This window comes from Zootoca vivipara, chromosome 15, assembly GCF_963506605.1.
Source record: "Zootoca vivipara chromosome 15, rZooViv1.1, whole genome shotgun sequence".
Lineage (NCBI taxonomy): Eukaryota > Metazoa > Chordata > Lepidosauria > Squamata > Lacertidae > Zootoca > Zootoca vivipara.
The window spans coordinates 36,446,340-36,468,218 of record NC_083290.1 but is presented as its reverse complement, the minus strand read 5'-3'; the positions used below and the strand labels follow the sequence as shown (position 1 = coordinate 36,468,218).

Here is a 21,879-nt window from a genome sequence, read left to right as displayed (position 1 = left end):
AGGTTCAGATCAGAAGGGTACTGTGCCCCGTCGTAACAATTCGGGACGGCACATCTCACGCAGGCGCATGATGACCCACTCATCACATTACAGAACCTGAAGGATCGCAGAAGTGGTTGCGAGCCTGCGTCACCATTAGGTACCGCAGGCTTTGACATTATGGTGACCTCGCACCTAACCCTCCATTTCTTGCCTCTCCTCGCCACTACATGTCTTTTCCTGACGAAAAAAAAACAAAGGCGATGCTTCTCTCCCTCTCCCTCCGTACGCAAGATTTGTTATTTTCCCTCAGCTACACCAGGACCGGGCACGCTCATTAGGCATGTTAATATATTCACCACCCGTTCCCGCCCCCTTTCCCTCTACGGGAAACCGGTTTGCGACCTGTGGGAAAGCATCGGTGCTTTCCGGCGACAGAAGGCTTCGATTTGTTGCCGAGGGCTACAGTTTCGCGGCCAAAGCAGCCTGAATAGAATAGAGTAGGCTGGATGGGCTTAAAACAGGGAGAAATTGGCGAAGCTACATGAGGAGGAGGAGATGTTCATAGAGATTAACTTCTAGAGCGGCACGTAGGCTGAACTTCCGGTTCAACTCGGAAGCCACCATTTTGTTCGTCGTCAGCCATGACATTCCGTGCAGACACCCTCTCTCTCTCTTGACTTCAGTGTAGTGGAAAGCATGACTACTTGGCACCGGGCGTTAGAGTGAGAAGGTAAAGGCCTTTGACAGTTTTGCGTCGGGAATGCTTCTGAGGCTTCCCCGACCGCGTGTTCTATTTCCTATCTCTAGGGTCTCCGCTTGAACTTCCGATTGAAAACGGAAATCCGCTGCTGGCCGAGTTCCGATTCACTGGGAGGCCTAGTGAGGCCGCTCTAGGCTGTGGCCTCTCTGTGGTGAGAGCCCTCTGGCCAATCCTTTGCTCTGGTTTAATAGCTCAGACTTGAGTATTAGCGCTCAGATATTCAGAGGTGCCAGTAAAGGCCTTATGAGAAGACTAAATACTCCCGGGGGGAGCTAGCATTCTCAGCAAGGGTTGGAATAAATGCAGGGAGGCCAGGAACCAGTTTGCTGGGAGGAGGGGTAAAAGTTTTGGGGGGGGAGGGGGGAGAAGATAGAGGTCCACCACGACCCAGAGCCATGGCGCAGCATCCCTTGCTAGATTCCCTACAGTGGGCCATCCCAGAGGGCCAGGGGTGCCTCGAGTACCCCCCAGCAGAGCAGGTTCTCTCCCAATTCTTGCAGCTTTTTGCAAGCAGGGGAGCCAGCAGTGATGCCAAGGCAGGCATGATCAAAGACCTCCTGGCCATCTTGGAGGCTGTAGACTGCCAGTGGCTCTTTGGGAGCTGCCACCAGAATGCCACCCCCACCCTGCTTCGTGACCTGGTGGTTGCGCTCACGCTCTATGCGGGACCACCCCAGCAGGAGCCAGAGGGAGGAGGTCTCCCCAGCAGTGACCCCTCCTATGCTGCGGTAGCCAGCCGAGCAGCAGACGTCAGCCTGGGCTTCATCAGCATCGTGGCCAAAGTGGAATCGGCTAAAGGCCTCGAGAGACTTGGTACTGCAGTGGTTGGTCCCGTCTTGCGCCAAGTGGCAGGGCCCTTGTATCTTTTTGCTGTGACACATGTTGCAGAGAGGTTGTGGACCACACAAAAAACTCGGCGCGTGGCTCAAGAGCTGCTGGATGGTCTCCTTCAGGCTTCAGACTGCCGGTCGGTACCTGAGTTCCTGAGAGGCGCACGTGAAGACGAAACAGGGTGGTTGGCGGTGGTGATGCAGTGCCTGAAACCAGAGTTGACCAAGTAAGTGAACTGAAAGCCCAGTGATGGTTGTCGGAGGCTAACTATATTTGTGGGGCCTTTAATAGGGACAAAACGGTTCATATGGACCACCCACCAGTGACAATGTTTCGAGATTTTCAGGATTGTTTGGAAGTCCCAAATTGAATGTAACTTCTATGGTTGCCAGACTCAATAGAGGACAGGACTTCTGTGCCTTTAATTGCCCTGCTCTCTTTTGAGGCTGGAAACCTTAAAGAGAAACCAGTAGACCCTTTGCTTGGAAATTAAACAAAGGGTCTGCTGGTTTCTCTTTAAGGTTTCCAGACTCAAAAGAGAGCAGGGCAATTAAAGGCACAGACAGGGTGGATTTGATTTAAATCAAACTGATTTAAATCACGATTTAAATCATGATTTAAATCACTAGTCAGTAAGGCTTGATTTAAATCATAGTTTTCTACATAAAGACTAATTCTTGCTGGTATAACTTTAATATGCAAGTAGATGAAGATTTTTAGAATAACAACTTTTCATATTAGTTTTTTATCCCCAGTTTAATAGGTTAATCATTCATATTTGGACAACTTTACTGTTGTACTTAGGAAGGAGAAAAATAATCATTACCTTAATAATAATTTAAATAGATTTATTCAACTGAAACAATAACATTACAGCATATGTTATTTGCTTAAACAAACATCCATGTTTGTTAACTAATTTGGCTAAACAAAAACAATATATATATTTTAAGAAACTTAGACTGTCAGCCCAGCCTACACATGAAAAACTTAAATACTGTCCACTCCAAACAATCAGAAAAATATTGTTTCTATTCTATTCACTGAACTTCTTGAAACTTAGCACTGAAGGGGTTGTTTCTGTATTCATAGGTTTGTAGAACAATAGGATTAAGGTCTTTTTCTCAACTCTGTTCATGTTATAACATTTTTGCTGGGAAGAAGAGGCATGTGATCTCTGTTGAGTCAAATTCAGTTTTGAGAACTGCAAAAGTTAACCAAGCATCTGTGATAATATCTTGTAGGCAGAGAAACTGCCCAATAATCTTACAAAAACCTCTGGAAGAGCATGACATTGTGAATGGATTAATGGAATTTATTTGCCAAAAAAAAATAAACATATACAACCTTATTCTACATAATTAAAAAAACTAATCTTTATTTCATGATGCAACAACCTTTGGATGGTAATATATTTTCCTCAAAAAGCATTTTATTTTAAAAAATCCGATTTAAATCAAAAAAATCGATTTAAATTAAAAAAAATCTGATTTTTATTTTATTTTATTTTTTTAAAAAATCATTGATTTTTATCCACCCTGGGCACAGAAGTCTTGTCCACTATTGAGTCTGGCAACCCTAGTAACTTCTGCGAGGTATTGTGGGTGTGGTGTTTTAGGCAGAAAGACGGCTGTGGCGTGTGAGAACTGTGGAATGTTCTTCAGTTATTTCATCCCACTGGGGACTTGAATATGGGGATTCTGTGGAAGGGCCATAGGATAGAGCAGCTGCTTTGCATGCACAAGATCCCAAGTTCAATCCCTGACTTCTCCAGGTAGGGCTGGGAGAGAACCCTGCCTGAAATTCTGGAGAGTTGCTGTCAGTCAGGGTAGCTAACATCAGCATAGACAATGTTGAGCAGAGGGACCAATGGTATAAGGCAGCTTCCTATGTTTCCTTGCAGCTAGTTCTCTAGCCTTGATCATTGCTTGCTGCAAGTGAAGAGTCTGGCGCTGATCTTGCAAGGAACCTAGGAAGCAAGCATATACCATCACTTGCTTGTACCTAACCCTTTTAATTATTATTATTATTATTATTATTATTATTATTATTATTATTATTATTATTTATACCCTGCCCATCTGGCTGGGTTTCCCCCGCCACTCTGTTTTTTTTTTTTTTTATTAGAAAAACCTTTATTGATTTACATGAATAAAAACCATAACAGATAACAATCATCATTGCATTTATATAAGCTTAACCACAAATCATCACAAGAATTCATAGAGTTTGCAAAAAAAAAGGGAAAAGAAAAAAGAAAAGGGGAGAAAAAAACAAAAATTAAAAAAAAAAAAGGAAAAATAAAAAAGGGAAGAGAAAAGGGAAAGGAAAAGAAAAAAGGAGAAAGGAAAATGGATATATAGATAAGGTAGAATAAAAAGAAATAGAAAAGGGTTAACAAGAACGTTGAGACTCAAAAAGAAAAAGAGAGGAGTCCCAAGAAATACAAGAAGAAAAAAGGTAAGTCCAAACAGGTAAGTCACTACTTCCACCGCTTCTTCGTACAGTTACAATCGTAGTGCGTAGTCTGTCTTTTTGTAAATATCGTAGTTATATCAGTAGTCAGTTTACATGTCTTCTAATTCCAGTTCTCGCGTCCGACAAGATCATTCGAGGCACAACCGAATTTTTGTCCCCTTGCCATATTTCCCCAAGTATTCATTTAAACATTCCCATTGTTTTCTAACTTTGTTTTTGGGTTTTTGATGGATTATATCCGTTAGTTTTGCTAGCTCTAAGTACTCGCACACTTTGTCAACCCATTGTCCTTTAGATGGGATGTTAGTACTCTTCCAATTGCTGGCTATTAGCAATCTTGCAGCCGTTGAGGCGTACAAAAAAATACTTTTTTTTTCACTCGGTATGTTATTATTCAAAATGCCTAATAAATACATTTCTGCTTTTTTTGCAAATGAGGTTTTTAGTAGTTTTTTGATTTCCTCATGAATTGCTTCCCAAAATTTTTTAATCATCGGGCATGTCCACCATATGTGAAACAAACTGCCGGAGGCTGCATTGCATCTCCAGCATTTGTTACTTAGAGATTTGTTTATCTTAGCCAATTTTTCCGGGACCATATACCACCTATAGTGCATCTTTATATAATTCTCTCTCAACGTATAGCAAGCAGTAAAATTTATATCTTTTGACCAAAATTTTTTCCAGTTTTTTTCCATCGCTTCTCGGCCTTTTGGCTAAGATCAAGTGTAGTTTCCCCCGCCACTCTGGGCGGCTTCCAACAAATACAAAAGTACATTAAAATCACAGATTAAAAACTTCCCTAAACAGGGCTGCCTTTAGGCATTTTCTCTGATGGAAGGGCGTTCCACAGGGCGGACGCCACTACCGAGAAGGCCCTCTGCCTGGTTCCCTGTAGCTTTCCTTCTCGCAGTGAGGGAACCGCCAGAAGGCCCTCGGCGCTGGATCTCAGTGTCCGGGCTGAACAGTGGGGGTGAAGACGCTCCTTCAGGTATATAGGACCGAGGCCGTTTAGGAGATGCCAAAAATTGAACCTAGGACCTCTGGCTTGCAAGGCTTATTCATTCCATTCACCATGGTAAGGGGCTGCTTCTCTGAAAATCAAGCCTGTTACCACTAAAGTCACTTTGTGGTGGCTGGTATTGCAGGCTTGCCACTCTTGTTTCTCACTCTTGGCTTGAATAAGGTGGGTAAATTGCCTGCTTTTTGGCTGCCCCACTGTGGCTGACATTGGGGGGGGGAGCATTTCTGAACTGCCTCCAGTTATGGGAGAAATATTTAGATGTGCCCAACAGAACTCCGGCTTGAAACAAGCATCTTCCAAGGCCCTGGCTTCCACCCCCAAATCACTGTTACCTTCACCACCTTTTGAATTAGTGCTGTGTGACTGAAATTAGCACACATCTATGAATTGGAGCCACCATACCTCAGTGAGAGCACAGGCACTGCATGCAGAAATGCTGTATTGAATCCCAGGGTCCTTGTTAAAAGGGCTGGGTCACAGGTGACAGGGAAAGCCCCCTCTTGGCCTGAGAGCTCTAGCCAGAGTATAGTCCTAGGGCTAGCAGGGCAGAAAGATGGATCTGGTATAATAATAATAATTTATTATTTATACCCCGCCCATCTGGCTGGGTTTCCCCAGCCACTCTGGGCGGCTTCCAACAGAAATATTAAAATACCCTAATTTCTTAAAGATTAAAAGCTTCCCTAAACAGGGCTGCCTTCAGATGTATAAGTTTATGGTATAAGTTTAATGTATAAGTTTATGTTGTTAATGCACCACCAGCAGCCCATCTATAATTTGATCCTAGCTCCATTTCACCTCCCAAGATGTGCAATGATTCCCTTTTCCTCTGCTCCAGAGATACATGGCAGCGCAGCCCAGCTACAAAGCATGTCTTCTCCTACACGCTCCAACATGTCACAAGGCCCTGGCTTGGCCCTCACTTGGAGAAAGTCCTGCCGCCGTCGCTGCTGCTGTCGGACGACTACCGAGAGGAAAATAAAATCTTGGGAGTGCAGTGCCTACACCATATCATTCGGAATGTGGTAAGGACAGACGTACATTGGCATTTGGGGGGCCATGAACTGGGTCATCAGAGTCCTCTGGTCTTCAGCCAATTGTTGGGGATGGCTTTATGACTTTGTCTGACTTCAGAGTAAAGAATCATCTCAGAGCCACAGGAGAAAGTGTTAGCAGGGGCTGAATACACACACCTACCTCCATTTTACTAATTATTTTCCCCACAACTGAAACAGCGTTCATGAGAATTGGCAGCCATTAGATCATTGCTGTTAACATAGGTACCCTTGGATCAAAGACTGATACTTGGCCTAGTGTCCAGTTGCATTCTCACTACCTTTGTAGTGGGAGTTGTGGGGGAAGGAAAGGTGGATTTGGGTGATGCTGCTGTATTGGGTTTTAAATGAGAGCAGACACCATGCGGACATAAGAAGACACCTACTGGATCATGCCGAAGGCTCATCTAGTCCATCATTCTGTTCTCACATGGAGGACCTGAGTGCATCTTCTGGATATAGAATGTTGTCCAATTATCCAATTGGGAAACAACAATAAACACAACCTTGTGAGACAGAAGGATAGCAGAGAATTGATCTGCCTACGACAACTATTAGCTGTGTTGTTGAAGCGTTGCTTAAACTCAGCCCAGTACGCTTCCAAATATCAAGCCTTGTTTCTAAACGCCTAGAAACTTTTCCTCCTGAGTTCAGATAACAGTCTGTAGCAGCGGAAACTTTTATCTAGCTTTCTGTGCCTCTTCGTGCCTGTGAAAAATAACTCGCGTTGACTCCTTGTTCATTAAAACAAAGAAGATTTATTAAGGCTAACTCCAGCCGGGGGAGTTCAGGTCCATCTCAGCTGGAAACTGCGACACGAATGGGCAGAAACAGAAACAGACAATGTCATATATTACAGATACACAACAGCAACAGGTACTACTTCCTGTTCCCTGTTTACATGACACGTCACAGGGCCCCTCGTGATACAGGACGACTGCTGAGCTATTAACCCTTTCAGCTCACACTGGACAACCCAAGAAGTTTCCAAGTACAGCATGGTCTTACTTACTGTTTTGCTTACTTCAAGCATCTCATTGTCCAAACTGCAGTGCCACTAACTGGCATCTTCTCATTTGCTGTCCTGTTGGGTGGGGTTTGTAAAGGTCCCGTCAAAGCTTGTGTCATGCCACCACCCCTTTTAACAGTATGGGTGAACATTGCCCCTTCTACGGAATTCCTTGTGCCTAATGCTGATCAGATGATAACAATCATTTCCTTTCCTCGCAGCCAGCGGCTGACCTCTGCCAGTATAACAGGGTGCAGGTTGTTTACCATGCCCTTTTCAACCACCTTTATAGCAAGGACGCCCGGCTCATACAGGTAATATAAAGACTGGTGTTTCCTCTTTAACTCTACTAAATTTATTCAGGTGGTGGACTAAATACAAGATTACAGATGCTTTACACTCTACAGTAAGGATGGCAACCTTTTTGGTCCTGAAAGCCACATCCAGCAATGGGTGGGCTATTGCAGGGCGACACGCCACTGGATGTGAGTGGTGATGGGCAGGGCCCGGGCTGACATACTCATGCACACAGTCATATTCCTATGTAGTTGTGCTTCCCCAGCCTCCCCAAAAGTTGTTTGGCAGGCCGGGGGAAGGAAATTTTACATTGGTAGGATGGCATGTGTGGATGACTTTCTGATTTGCTACCCTGTGCTTCCTTTAGCCCTTCCAAACAGCAAGGGCAGATATTAAAGGTTAAAGCCAATGTAACACTGAGTGGGACGCGGGTGGCGCAGTGGGTTAAACCCACAGAGCCTAGGGCTTGCCAATCAGGTCGGCAGTTTGAATCCCCGCGCCGGGGTGAGCTCCCGTTGCTTGGTCCCAGCTCCTGCCCACCTAGCAGTTTAAAAGCACATCAAAGTGCAAGTAGATAAATAGGTATCTGGCAGGAAGGTAAACGGCGTTTCTGTGCGCTGCTCTGGTTCGCCAGAAGTGGCTTAGTCATGCTGGCCACATGACCCGGAAGCTGTAGTTTAAGCACTGTGCGAAGAAGTACTTTAGTTTGCCTGTCCTCAATCTTCCAGAATTCCGCTTCAGATGTTACTTGCTTTTTCTCTAAACCCATCCTGTTACTCTTTACAGGTTGTGTTGCTGTGCTTGCTGGACTTGCTTCCCATCCTGGAGAAGGCCCTGCAGCGGCTGCCCCACAACCCCCAGCTTGGCGCGCCTTCTGATGAGGTGCTCCAGCTGGTCCTGACCCACATGGAGCCGGAGCACCGGCTCCCCTTACGGAGGGTGTATGCCAGGAACCTGCCCGCCTTTGTGGAGAGGTGAGTATTTTAATGGCGAACCCTGTAAGCAGATAAGCCTCCCTTTGTGCAGAGGTTTATAATCCTTGATTTGTCTTTTGAGAGGCTCGGCATTCAGATAGCTCGTCATCTGAAGAGGTTGCAGCGGGTGATTGTGGGATACCTGGAGGTCTCTGATGGTCCCGACGAAACGGCTAGATTGGCGACATTAGAAACCTTGAAACACACCATACAGCATGCCTGGCCCAGGTACTTTGATGAGCCCTAAGCACTGGGCAGTAGCTGTGTATTTGTAGAGGTGCATTTTTCTCTTCAGTTGATCTTGCTTTAAAAAAACAAACCCGTCGCCGCTGTTACGGTCAAGAAGCATACTTCTCAGAGGTGGGTTGGCAGCATGGAAACTACTCCCACTACTTTGGAGGTGCTGCTTCTGACCTCAGTGTGAAGCCAAAAACTTGAGTGAAAGCAGTAAACACTTTTGCCTGCCTAAATACAAATATCTAGCTAGTAGGAAATGAGAACTTCTGATTCCTGAACCCGCCACAGGCTTTTGAAATGGATATGGGGGCCTAAACCCAGTGAGCCTTAGCTGAAATTCATCAGGCTGTTATGGTGTTTGGACTGTCCTGGTTGTACAAGAGCTTTGGCTCAACAGGCTCAGTTCAAGGCAATCAGACAGGTTTGCCTCTTGTCCAAGGTCACAAGGCAGGACTAGCAAACTTGCTATCGCTTTCAACAGGAGTCTGGACCTTCTCTTCTGAGAGCAGGGTCAACATAAGGCTCCTGCACTTCCTCATCCCATTTTTCTTTCCCTTTCCTAAATCCACTAGATACAGGGGCTTAGAGGAGCAGAGTTCTGGCAGCAATTTGCCCATCTTTCCCCTTCCCCTGCTGCTCCATCGCCTGTCAAAAGTCTGCTCCAGAAGGTTCCCATTGTTCCCTACTCTGGGAGGGGTCATAGCTGGATAAATTGTAGTGGCACCTCCTCCTGGGATGCAGCTGGCTCCAGAAGTAGCTTTCAAGTCAGGCTGACATGAGTTTGCCATCTCCTTGCTATAGAATGTCCTGCCGCCTTGCTGTCCTTCTCAAGGCTTTGCTGAGAATGATGTTGGATGTGGCTACAGACAGGAGCTTAACACCAGAACCAGTGAAAGCAGAGTTACTCCAGAAAGCCACTGAGTGCCTTATCTTACTGGATCACGCTTCTCACGGACAGGTGAAGGTAAGCAAGATCAAGGGAGAGCCCAAGGTTCAGCATGCCTGCGATTTAGGGAAAAGCAGGCCCTCTACTTAACAAGAGACAACTGCGGAGCCTCTGGGTGTGTTGCATATGTCTGGCAGTCACCACAGATCAGCAGCTGATGAACACGCATGTGTCCATAAGAAATAAATTAAGTGCAGTCCTTTTTCTCAAATGGACATGCTAATTAATACTCTTGTCATACTCCCGATTGATGGGACCACTCCTCCTGGATTTTAATACTAAAATTAGCTCCGTCAAGGAAGTACACCTTGCAGTGCACAGACAACAGCCTCAGCACCTGGCTCATAGGTGCTTTGCATTCAGAACATCCTAAAATCAGTCACTGGCATCTCCAGGTAGGACTGGGAAAGGCACCCGAAATGCTGGAGAGCAGCTGCCCACCTGTCTGGACAATAGTGAGCAATGGTCTGACTTGGAATAAGGGAGATTCTTGTGTCAGAAATAGAGCAGATAAGAGGATGTTGCTGCCCACTTCTAACATGATTAAATTTGGTTTCTTCCCATCACTAATATCCAGGTCCTACTACAAGGAGTCCGACGCAGCTGTCAAGATGAGTCCCTCAAGGAATGCCTAAGAAAAGTAGAGGAGGAGCCTGTAAAAAGTATCACTCCCTGATCTCAAGTGGGGAGGATTATATTCACTGTGTTCAAAGTTGGAAGGAAGAACATTCCTAGCTTTTAAGACTCATGCTATATATAAACTGTCTAATATTGGAGAAAGGAGGGCATTACGTAATAAAAAGGCAATTACAGGTTTGTTCTGATTCATATTTATATGCCACTTTTATACCTCCCAACCCAACCCCCCCAAAATCCCTTCAATGCAGCTCACAAATTAATAGACATATACAAGTATTTAACAATCTTAGTTGGGTAGCCTTAAAAATAGATGAAGTTTTAAATTGTCAATATGCAAAAATATACCCTGCAGCATCTGGGAATGCCAGCTCACTAGGTCTTCAAGCAGCTGGAACTTTTCCTGTATGATCTTGAGTCTTGGAGCTAGTTCATTCAGTCCACCAGCTAGTTCATTGAGTCCATTTTTCAGATATGCCCCCAGACACAAAAACTGGGAGGAATCACGTTGCTTTCGATTTAGACAACGGTTCTGTCTCCTGCTCGTACTCTATTTCAACATAAGCTCGTTTTTTCCTGACTGCTGGCCCTTTCAAGGGAGTTTTGCCCTTAGACTTGGGCTGCTTGCCTTTCTCTTCTTCCTCACTAGATGTAGCCTCCTCGTCCTCCTCACTGCTCGTTGCCAGTTTATCCATATCCTTGGCAGAGAAAACAGGTGCATTAGGCATAACAGTGCAAGTATTTGGAGGCTATTGGTTTTAAGGGAAAATGCGAGTAAAATGAAACATGATAGAAGTATATATAATTAGGCCTTGTGTAGAATTTGTGTGAAACTGCTTGGTACGTTCTGAACATCGCTGCCCTCCCTGTCCACTTAAGTCAACGGCAGAGCCTGTATTACATACAACTTTTATTTGTTTTATTATCTATGCATTTCATTTATAGCCCACCTTTTCCTCCAAGGAGCTCAAGGTGGCACGAAGTTCTCCCCTTCTGCAATCCACACAAACAACCCTGTGAGCTTCACAGCCACGTGGGGATTTGAACCCTGGTCTCCCAGCTCCTAGCCTGACATTCTAACCCAGGCACCCCCAAACTGCGTCCCTCCAGATGTTTTGGCCTACAACTCCCATGATCCCTAGCTAACAGGACCAGTGGTCAGGGATGATGGGGATTGTAGTTCAAAACATCTGGAGGGCCAAAGTTTGGGGATGCCTGTTCTAACCATTACACCCCACTGGCATTTTGTTCCTCCCAATGTGTGGTTATTCTCGTCATACTTTCCATATTGATTCCCAGCCCTGCTTTGAGGGAGGTGTGTGCATTGTGTGTAGCAAGTACACAAGTTAAGTAGAGCAGAAAATATTGGGAGGAACCAGCAAAGGGTTACAGGACAGGTTCTACTGAAACAAATGCTGGTCAGGAGCAGCACAGGACTCTGGTGGGGCTTAAACCCAAAGACCCAGTTTCTCTCCATTATGTTCAGGGAGGATCCCTTGGTGGGAATGGAATAATCTCATCACACGCCTTCTCCTCTCCCACCTCCAGATTCCAGCATGATCTTACAGCACCATCAGTCTGCACAGCACTTAAATTTGACACAAAGGAAGGGGAGGCAGGCCAGAGTAAATAGCAAAAAGCGTGTTCCAGTGTTCCAGTAGAACAAATGAAACGTAAGAAGCTCTAAATTTTCATAAACAGTTTTTGACAGGCGGCACTTACCTCAAAGTCACTGAGGTCACTTTCATCTACCTCCACAAATTCTCTCTTGTTTGAGTCCTACAGGCAAAACATAGCAGAATATGAGTTGGAAGGGGCCTTATTCTAGGTCAAATACCCCCACCCCCATGCAGGATTTGCAATGCAGAATGCAATTACAGCATTCCTGACAGATCAAGGGGAAGGACGGGTGTTCCTTCTCACGTGGCTACACTTTTCTTTTTTCCTAATTTCAGTCTACATGATAAGATCCTTCACCCGGTTCCAAGTCCTTGATCAATGAAATCCAAGGTTTTTGGAAACCCAGTTCTTGGAAGGAGAAAAAGCACAAATTGAAACATAGTGCGTAACAGCCAAGTGAACAGCTGTGGTTTCTTTGGCAATGCCAGTCTGTATCTGAGGTTTCTTGGCAAGTGATGAGGCTCTGGCTATGATTGTGATGTCCCATATGCAGAGCCTTGGGCTAGTCTAAGTACACAAACATTTAATGCACAGGCAAATAATATTTAGCCACCCCTGTAAATCCCATCCAAGACATTATTTCTGGATGAGGAAAGCTTAGGGAAGGGAACAGAGAACTCTGCGAAAGTTGTAAGTGCTGTTTGGCAAGAATACAAGCCATTTGACAAAAATAACTTGCAGATCTAATTCTCTCCTTAGTATAAATGTGCAAAGCATAGAGAGTTGCACAGATCCTGCCCTCCAGCCCTAGAGAGTGTTGTGATGTTTGGCAAAGACCTAATGAGCTAATCAATCACTCATTAGGAAGAAACCTTGACAGGTTATGGGCCCAGTTCAAATGGCTGTGTGCTCTTTCTCTCAGACCTAGGATAAGAACATGTTTCCAATCCTCACTACCAAACCAGACACTGACTTCCTGTCTTCCTGATTGGCCCAATCCGCATCTGCAAAACACACAAGCTGGGAAAAGAGTTTCAAAAGCATTACTTCTTCCTCGTCCTTCTTCTCTGTATCCGAGTCACTCTCACTCTCCACTTCCTGATGTTCTAGAGCTTTGTCGAAGGCATGGATGGGGAAGTTATAGATATCGCCATACTGAAGATGGAGCACATTAAGGAGGAAGGATGATTAGATAGATGATCCCCAAAAGCACACAAAAAAGCCACAGATTCAAAGACATAGACAACTCTGTATACAATAGGATACAAAATAGGAATGAACACTCTGCCAACCTTTCAAAGTCTGCAGCATTAGCCAGCACATTCCATAACTTTGTGGCTTCTGCCAAGGATAATCTTAACCCAACCAAGGGTAAGGAACCGCCATCCCACAAGTGAATTCTGGCTCGCAAGGCTACTTCCCCCACGCTGCTCCCACCAGCCCATCAGTTGAAGTCAGTGGATGATGTCAACGAGTGGCCGGATTCACTCCTGCTTGGGTGGTCCCACCCCCACCCCCACCCCATCTACGTTTCAGCCATTTTCCAGCTGCAATTAGTCTAGCTGCAGTTAGGAAATTTTAAGACATGGGACTTAACAGTCATACAGTTAAGATGGTACTAGTTACAGGTAGGTAGCCGTGTTGGTCTGATGTAGTCAAAACAAAACAACAGGTTTACCACTCCTATCAGCCAATCACCCATTCCCACCACCCTTCTGAGCAATACCCCTCCCCACCTTCTGACTATTCATAAGGGTCTGGTGACTTCCATTTCAGTGTATCTGAAGAAGTGTGCATGCACACAAAAGCTCATACCTATGACAAACTTAGTTGGTCTCTAAGGTGCTACTGGAAGGATTTATTATTATTATTATTATTATTATTATTATTATTAGTTAAGATGGTAACATGCATACTTATTTGGAAATCCGATAAGCCAGCTGTGCTGAGTTGGGGGGGGGGCTCTCTGCTCATTCTGGCCCTGGACTCTCCCCCCTCCCCCCGAAATTCTGCCATGAGCTGCAGAGCTCAAAGAAAATGATCTGAGCGCTGAACACTAGATTTGGGATCAGCAATACAGTGCTCTAATGTCGGCTATCTGCTGAGCATCATGCAGAATCAGGCCATTCCGTTGGCCCCAGGATCCTCTTCTGTCCCTCCAGATGTTTCGGACAACAACTCTCAACAGCCAAAGTTGTCATCCAAAACATCGGGGGGGGGGGAGGCAACCAGGCTGGCAAAGGTCAGCTTGCGGATTCGGATCAGGTAGGTGTTTCTTTCACTGGCTCCTGGGGAAGCAACCTGGTTAATTGACCCCTGCACAAACACCATGCACCGCATCACAGCATCTTACCGTTTCCTGCTTGAGTCTCTCCAGCAATTCTTTCTCAATTGCGTTGTCCAGCTGAGCAGCAACCAGAGCTTTTTCCTGGGCAACAAAAATGAAGGGATGAGTTGATTTGGAGGAAGGAAACAGTGGATTTATCATGAATGTTTTTCATGATGGATGGAGGTGAGTGGGGGAGAGAGGAGAGGAGGGTGCCTTTTGGAAATAGGTTAGTTCCTCCCATCTTCATCAGGAGCCAGGACTCTGCAGGGGCTTCCCCCCCTCCTATTCCACCTGGGATTGTAGACAAGCAGTTATAAATGCCTTGCTTAAAAAAATGCCCATTGATACAGCATCTACCTTCCATGCAGAAGGTCCCAGGTTCAATTTCTGGCATCTCCAGGTAGGGCTGGGAATGTCTCCTGCCTAAAGCCCCACAAGAGCTGCTACCAGTCCGTGCAGATAATACTAAGCTAGACAGGCCAATGGCCTGACTCTATATTTGGCAGCTTCTTAAGTTTCCATGTAAGGCAACAAGATCTGGGAGATGTAGCTGGTGAGCAAAGCTCTACTGGGGGCATTGTGGGAAGTTGAAATGGTGGCTCCAAAACATAGGTGCCTGGTGCTAATTGGAGTATTAGGGGAGGCAGAAACAGCAGCCCTTACAGGAGCTGCATGCTTCCTCTGGACTGAATGAGAGATAAACTGACGAACAATAAGGAACCATGGCAACAGACAGGTGCGTTACCTCTCGCCTCTTCTCGCGCCTTTCGATCTTTTTACTCAACGGGACAAGCTTCCTCCTACAAAGGCAAAGATGAAGTTAGTGAAGTGATTTTGCAAAAGCAGGTGTCAACAAGCAACTAGGAAAGAAAGACTCCAGTATCTAGGGCTTTTTAAATGTTCTTCTAGCCGAGTTTCTATTACAGTAAAGGTAAAGGGATCCCTGACCATTAGGTCCAGTCGTGACCGACTCTGGGGTTGTGGCGCTCATCTCGCGTTATTGGCCGAGGGAACCGACGTACAGCTTCCAGGTCATGTGACCAGCATGACAAAGCCGCTTCTGGCGAACCAGAGCAGCACACGGAAATATCGTTTACCTTCCCGCTGTAGTGGTACCTATTTATCTACTTGCACTTTGACGTGCTTTTGAACTGCTAGGTTGGCAGGAGCTGGGACCAAGCAACAGGAGCTCACCCCGTTGCGGGGATTTGAACCGCCGACCTTCTGATCGGCAAGCCCTAGGCTCTGTGGTTTAACCCACAGCGCCACCCGCACTATTACAGTACCTTTGAACAACTCCTCAGCATTCTGGGGGCATCTGAATCTCCCAATTATCCCTTTCAACTTCTTTTTTTTAATAGCAGCTCCTTCATTTTAGGGAAGTTGCCTCTTTTTTGAAGTCAAGTGTGACTGTTGTGGACTTTTGCGATGGGCAAACTGCCCAATGACAGATATGCTGGATTTGATATCACTGTGGCCACTGTTCCCAGCTGGTTGGCACGAGTCTGCATGGGACAACAAAACTCAGGAAAAGGCCCCAGGCCGAGCCTCTTAACTTACTGCCTCTTGAGAGTCAGCTTGCGGATTCGGATCAGGTACTGGGTGATCTTGGTGAAGCGCTGCTTGCACTTGTGCCGGATGAAGCGGGGCCAATAGATCAGGTTCTCGTCAATCTCCTCTAGCGCTTTTTCGTAGTTCTTACTCAGCCGGACCTGCCAAAAATTAGGAAGGGGATAAGTCTGTGGTGGGTCCTCATTTGCCATTGTTTTTCCATTCACCTTGTTCAGAGATCCTTTTGGAGCTCTGTGAAGACCTTTCGGGTTTTTGCCACCCTAAATTAGGGAAAGTCCTCCACTGAATTGTCTGCTTCTAGTCAAGAGTAGACAATGCTGAGATTGATGGACAAATAGTCTGATCTGGTATAAGGCAGCTTCCTATATTCTCAGAGGCCCATCATGGCAAAGTAGAGAGAAACAGACTTTGCCCTGAAAAAAACTTCAGTTTCCATTCTGGCTTAAGATGTCATTTCTTGACTAGGGCCTCGCAGATTAGAGACTGGTTCTTATTTCAAATTGCTTGCTTAAGTTCTGCAGAAAGACTGTAATAGGTATGAAGGTGAGAGTTAATCCACTAGTCCTCTGAACCATAAGACCAAAAGCCCAGCTAGTCAAGAATCCTTTTTTCACAGTGGCCAATCAGATGCCTTTGTGTCTTCCATTTCAACTTTTAAACACCTGCTGTAAACTTTTTCCATCAGGCTTGTGCAGGCATTTAATCATTCCACAAGTGTTTCCTGATTTTAACTTCTTTATATGGTTTTTATTCTATGGTTTTATGTAGTTTCTGTAAACCACTTTGATTTTTTAAAGTACAGTAACTTAAAATGGTAAAGGTAAAAGACCTCTGACCATTAAGTCCAGTCACGGATGACTCTGGGGCTATGTGCTCGCTTTATAGGCCGAGGGAGCTAGCGTATGTCCGCAGAGAGTTTTTCCAGGTCATGTGGCCAGCATGACTAAGCTGCTTCTGGCGAAAACAGAGCAGCGCATGGAAACACCGTTTACCTTCCCGCTGGAGTGGAACCTATTTATCTACTTGCACTTTGACATGCTTTCGAACTGGTAGGTGGGCAGGAGCTGGGACCGAACAACGGGAGCTCACCCCGTCGTGGGGATTCGAACCGCCGACCTTCTAATCAGCAAGCCCTAGGCTCAGTAGTTTAGACCACATATTTGTATAAATAAACAAATAAGTCAACAAGCAAGGCCTGAGTGAAACAGCACACTCCCCAGTTGTGACTATCAGGAAACAGTGTCCAGAGGCACAGCGCCCTTGAAGGTACAGGCCGAACACAGATGTTGTAGCTAGTAGACACCAATAGCCTTATTCTCCATTAAAATTCATCTTGATCCTCTTTCAAAGTCATTAAATTCACAGCTATTTCTAAGAAATGAGGGCTATCTGTGCAATCAAACTCAGAAAGTGTAGGTAGCAACGCCAGAGAGGAATCGCAGCCTCTCCTTCAATTTTTAACACATCCATTGTTTTAAGTCTGATCACTCTTTGAGCAAAAAAAACCCCTGCACCACCACGAACCCAAGACATGAAGCTAAAAACAAACAGATCAGACCCACGCCATCCTAGGAGGACTGGAAAGAGGACTTACCCTTTCCCACAGCCGATTGGGGAAGGCAGCACGTTCGATGGTCTTCATGTATAGGTAACACTGTCCTAAAAAGGGAACAAAAGCAGCTTATTCATAGTCACCACGAGGTCTGCTGCAGCCTTGGTTTACAAGATGCAGGGTGCCGACCACAATACAAACACAGCTCACACCATGGAAGATCAATGCTCAGAAGTTACTGGAGCACCAGGCTTGTGGCTGAAGAGCAGGTGCTCCTAAATCTACTAAGAGCTCCAGAGCAGGCACAAGGTGGTCTGATGCAAGGCTTTGGATAAACGGGGACCAGGCAAGCATGGATATGGTACTGCCATTGCAAACCCTTCATCTTTGATTTTAAGCTAGAGCGCTTTCATCTTTTCTTTTAACCGCCCCGATATTGTGTGGCACATCAGATGCATTAAGATTTGTCACAGATAACTCCTACCAGTGCATAATATTCACAGCATTTAACCTATGGGTGGTGCTTATAACTCTTAATGGCTTCTGCACGTTGTTTGAAAGGCACTTCCATAAATTTAAGCCAAGTAGCGCAGTTGCATTCCCCCGAGGGGCCTTAATGAGGTCAAAGACCTATGAGACCACTAGAATCACAGAGTTGGAAATGGCCCTCAGGATCCTCTAATCCAACCCCTGCAAGGCAGGAATATGCCGCTGCTCCTTCCGGGGATCGAACCTGCAATCTTGGCATTATCAGCACCACACTCTAGCCAACTGAGCTATCTAGGTATAACACTGAGGAGAACAAAGCAAAGACCCTCACCTTTCTCTTCCTTAATGGTAGCATACTGGCTGTTTGCCAAGGGGCAGGAGGAGCGGTTGCACAGGCCTGTTATATTAAATTCATTCCGGCAAAAGCTCTGTGTTTTCGTCCTACAAGGAAGAGACTTGGAATGAAACATTCGTTTCCATACCTTGTATTACCTAGAACATTAATTCTAATCCAGACTACGGAATGTCCCTACAGAACCGGAAGAATTAAGCTGACCTTCATGGGCACAGGGTGGTTTAAAGTCACATGTCTTAGGGCAGCCTTCCCCAACCTGGCGCCCCCCCCCCCGATATGTTTTGGACTGCCAACTCTCACCAGCCTCAGCAAGCACAGCATCTGAAGGACACCAGGCTGAAGAAGGTTGCCGGACGATATGTTCTGGTAAACATTCAAACCACAGGCAAAATAATATTAATAAAATAAAATTAATAAAAATATTATAAAATAATAATAATAATATTTTGGATTTTGGATACGCCCTGTTTATTCCCTTAATTCCCATATCCAATGCAAGCTGGCACATGCCATTTCTTATTTATTTATTTATTTATTTATAAATATAAACATATTTATATACCACAATGTCATAAAAAAATATCAAAGCAGTCTACAACAAAAATATCTATATACAATCGAACCTACATTAAAAAATAAAATAAAACAGAGGCCCTCTATTAACAGAAATATGTCTTCTCCACTGCCAGCACAGAATAATTTTCAGCAGGCAGTTAAACAGAAGGAACCTGCTGAATCTCCACTGGCAGAGTATTCCACCGGACCAAGCCAATGACACTAAAGGCTCCATTTATTGTTGTTGTCAGATGCGCCTCAACAACTTGGGGGATGGCTAATGGTGCTTCTGCAGACGATTGCAGTGACTGAACCAGGATACAAGGTCTCAGGCCTTCCCTAAGGTACCCTGGACCTAAGTTGTTCAGGGCTTTGAAAAACTAATGCAAGGACCATGAACCTGGCTCAGTAGTAGATGGGCAGCCAGTGCAGATGTTTTAACAATGGCATTGTGCGTTGTTTTCCGGGGGTCCTCAGCAGCAACCTGGCCATGCCCCAAGGGGGCTGGGGGGGGCATGGCAAAGGCAAGCAAAAGGTTGGTTTGAACATCTAGTAATTTATGTGGCGCAGTCCTCTTAAATCATGGGTAGGGAGCCTGCAGCCCCCCAGATGTTGCTGGATTACAACTCCTATCTTCCTTGACCACTGGCCAGGAGGTCACCAGATAACATAGCGCTCTTCAGATGGGGTGGGCTCCAACTCCCATAAGCCCCATCCAACAGGCCCAATTATCAGGAATGATAAAAGCTGTAGCCCACAACTTCTGGAAATCACCATTATTGCCTTCCTAGGACCTAAATCTTATCCAACATTTTTTTTAAGCACACCTACATATTCTGATGTTATGTGTGCTTGTTCAGGAAAGATACAAATTAGGCAGGGGGGAGTGAGCTCAATTTAAATCACTATTTATGTTGGTTCTTTTTCCTGAGATCCAAATCTACCCACCCCAGGCAGTACTAGAATAGCCAACACATCCTGTAGCCCTTAAATTTGACAAGAGGTAGAGGAAAGGGAGTGGAATACTTACTTGATCTTAAATGAGCAGAACTGTCTATTGCCGAGAGTGTCCCAGACAACCTGACAAAGAGAGAAAGCTTTGTTAGTAATTCTCCCAATGCCATCCTGCTCCAAAACATCAATCCTCTTTGTCCGATATGCTGTAGCTGCAACCCAAATTGAAGGTCCTGCATTGAGCACTAGTTTTGGACGGCTAGGCAGCCTCCAAAGTCCCTTCTAAAATGTCTATAATTCTGGACACATGGCAAACACTTTGCTCTAATTTCACCTCTTTTGTCATTTTATCAAATTATTGCGGATTCCTCACTAATAGGACGGAAGCCTTTGGGAAGCTTGAAAGCTGGACGTCGACCCTGGTCCTATTAAAGGGATCACAACAGGAGGGTTGGGAAAGGCACAGTCGACAACATCAGCTGAAATAGATGGATGATCCTAGCTGCCTTGCAGCAACTCTCGAGAGTCTCAAGCAGAGGTCCTTCCCAGCAGCAACTGAGCCTTCAATGCATGGATGGGGGCCTCCAGATGTTGGCGTGCTACAACTCCCACCAATCCTGACCACTGGCCATGCTAGCTGAGCGGAGGGAAGTTGGGAATACCAACCACATCTTTGGGGGGCCACAGGTTCCCCAGCCCTGCCTGTAATGTGATGCATGTGAGCACACCCAGTACGGGAAAGTACATACTGTATCTCTGTGACAGGGGTCATTCAGTTGGACTCTGGTTCAGTCCTGACATCTACAGGAAAGGTCAGCTAAGATCAGGTGCTGTTTTTCAAACTTGGGACCACAACTCCTATCATCCCGGACCACTGGCCCTGCTAGCTAGGGAAGATGGGAGTTGTAGGCCCAACAACATCCGGAAACACGGCGAGCTTCCCACTTGAGGTAAGGGAGCTTTCTATACTGTAACCGACTCACATGCAAACAAACAAACAAACACAGTGACACACTTTTGGAATCGGCAATGAATGAATGGCGCTCTGTGCATGCTCAAGGGTAACCTTCCACGTGCAAAGTTCTACACGGGAAAGGATCCCCAGACGACGACTGGGGAGACACAGAATCATAGAACTGGGGGTGGGGTGGAAATTGCGTGGCTGCTTTTCATTTTGATGATGTATTTTGTGGTTTTGTAATTTGATTTTATTCTGTGAACCGCCCTGAGACCTCCGGGTATAGGGCGGTATAAAAATTCAATCACTCAATCAATCGAACAGAACTGTGTGGAGTTGGAGGGATCCCTAAGGGTCATCCAGTCCACACACCCCCATGCGGCTCCCCGTTCCACACGGTTCTTCCCCCTCAAAGAATGAGGAGGCTCCTTAGTCCCTCCCCACTCGCTTTGCCCCCCGACTCACGTCGTCCGCGTGCATCTTGCGGCCACGAGGGAGACGCGACTCAGCAACCCGCTACGGCTTCCAGGCGGAGCTCAGGGGGAGGAGCCGCGCGGAGACCTCGCGAGAGTTCGGCGGTGGGCGTTTCCAGGAGGAGGAGGCTACAGCTGCGCATGCTTGGCCGTAGACTCCTAACAAATAGATCTGTGCGCGGTTTCTCCTTACGGTTCAGTATAACTTTTGCTTCTCTTTCTCTTTTTTTGTTTTCTCTCTCTCTCTCTCAAAAAAAAATCAATACAGGGTTATAGCGCAGCCTGGGTGTTTTTTTCCAGGTACACACTCACACAAAGTGGCATTCAAGGCAGAAGTGCCTAACACGGGTCTAATTTAGCATGGTTTTCTTTCCTGCTTTCAGGACGTTTTGAAAGTGTAACGTATCTGCATACAAGTCGACGGGAGCGCGAAGATTCTGCATGCACTAGATTTGGGCTAGTTCTGGAAGTTTGGCAGTGGCTTTTCTTATTTGAACCCGGAAACGACCTGCTCAGATAAAGAGACGCGTCACTCTTTATTGATTTCGTATCTCTAGGCTGTAAAAGTGTGGACGTATGGAGAGGTGGGTTTGAATCTGATGAAGGGACACAGGATTGGCTGAATTGCAGCGAGGGGAGGAGCCTTTCCGTGCGTGGCGACCAATCAGAAAGCTCAGCGGTTTGTTCCTCCTTTATCAGTCTGGTTAGGGTTTAGCCTCGCTATTCCTCCCGCAGGGACAGTTTCTGTAACGTTTTTGTTCTTCAGTGTATCCATTTTTTAGAAATCAGTAAA

At 45.8% G+C, this 21,879-nt stretch overlaps 2 protein-coding genes and 1 non-coding gene across 5 annotated transcripts; 1 reads left to right on the top strand and 2 right to left on the bottom strand.

Moving 5' to 3' along the window:
- Window positions 1–7: 7 nt before the first annotated feature.
- Window positions 8–105, bottom strand: LOC118097445 (small nucleolar RNA U13). Its single transcript, XR_004694051.2, has one exon. It is a non-coding gene; the product is annotated as a small nucleolar RNA U13 (small nucleolar RNA).
- A 545-nt stretch (window positions 106–650) lies between these two features.
- Window positions 651–10,308, top strand: TTI2 (TELO2 interacting protein 2). 3 transcript variants are annotated; one of them, XM_060268531.1, is made up of 8 exons: window positions 651–712; window positions 790–1,799; window positions 5,914–6,100; window positions 7,361–7,453; window positions 8,223–8,410; window positions 8,495–8,638; window positions 9,449–9,611; window positions 10,171–10,308. In XM_060268531.1, the coding sequence occupies exons 2-8, from the start codon at window positions 1,138–1,140 to the stop codon at window positions 10,267–10,269; spliced, it is 1,536 nt and encodes a 511-aa protein (XP_060124514.1). In that variant the 5' UTR covers window positions 651–712; window positions 790–1,137; the 3' UTR covers window positions 10,270–10,308. The 3 variants fall into 3 exon arrangements, with proteins under 3 accessions (XP_060124514.1, XP_060124513.1, XP_060124515.1); XM_060268530.1 differs by having other exon boundaries at window positions 651–1,799; XM_060268532.1 differs by lacking the exon at window positions 8,495–8,638 and having other exon boundaries at window positions 651–1,799.
- On the bottom strand, window positions 6,866–21,197 carry MAK16 (MAK16 homolog). The gene is made up of 10 exons (XM_035139716.2): window positions 21,079–21,197; window positions 19,732–19,781; window positions 18,123–18,232; window positions 17,345–17,409; window positions 15,739–15,890; window positions 14,924–14,978; window positions 14,203–14,277; window positions 12,897–13,004; window positions 11,952–12,008; window positions 6,866–10,927 (listed from the first exon to the last, which is right to left on the bottom strand). Exons 1-10 carry the CDS (start codon window positions 21,091–21,093, stop codon window positions 10,733–10,735), a joined length of 882 nt encoding a protein of 293 aa, XP_034995607.1. The 5' UTR covers window positions 21,094–21,197; the 3' UTR covers window positions 6,866–10,732.
- Window positions 21,198–21,879: the final 682 nt, after the last annotated feature.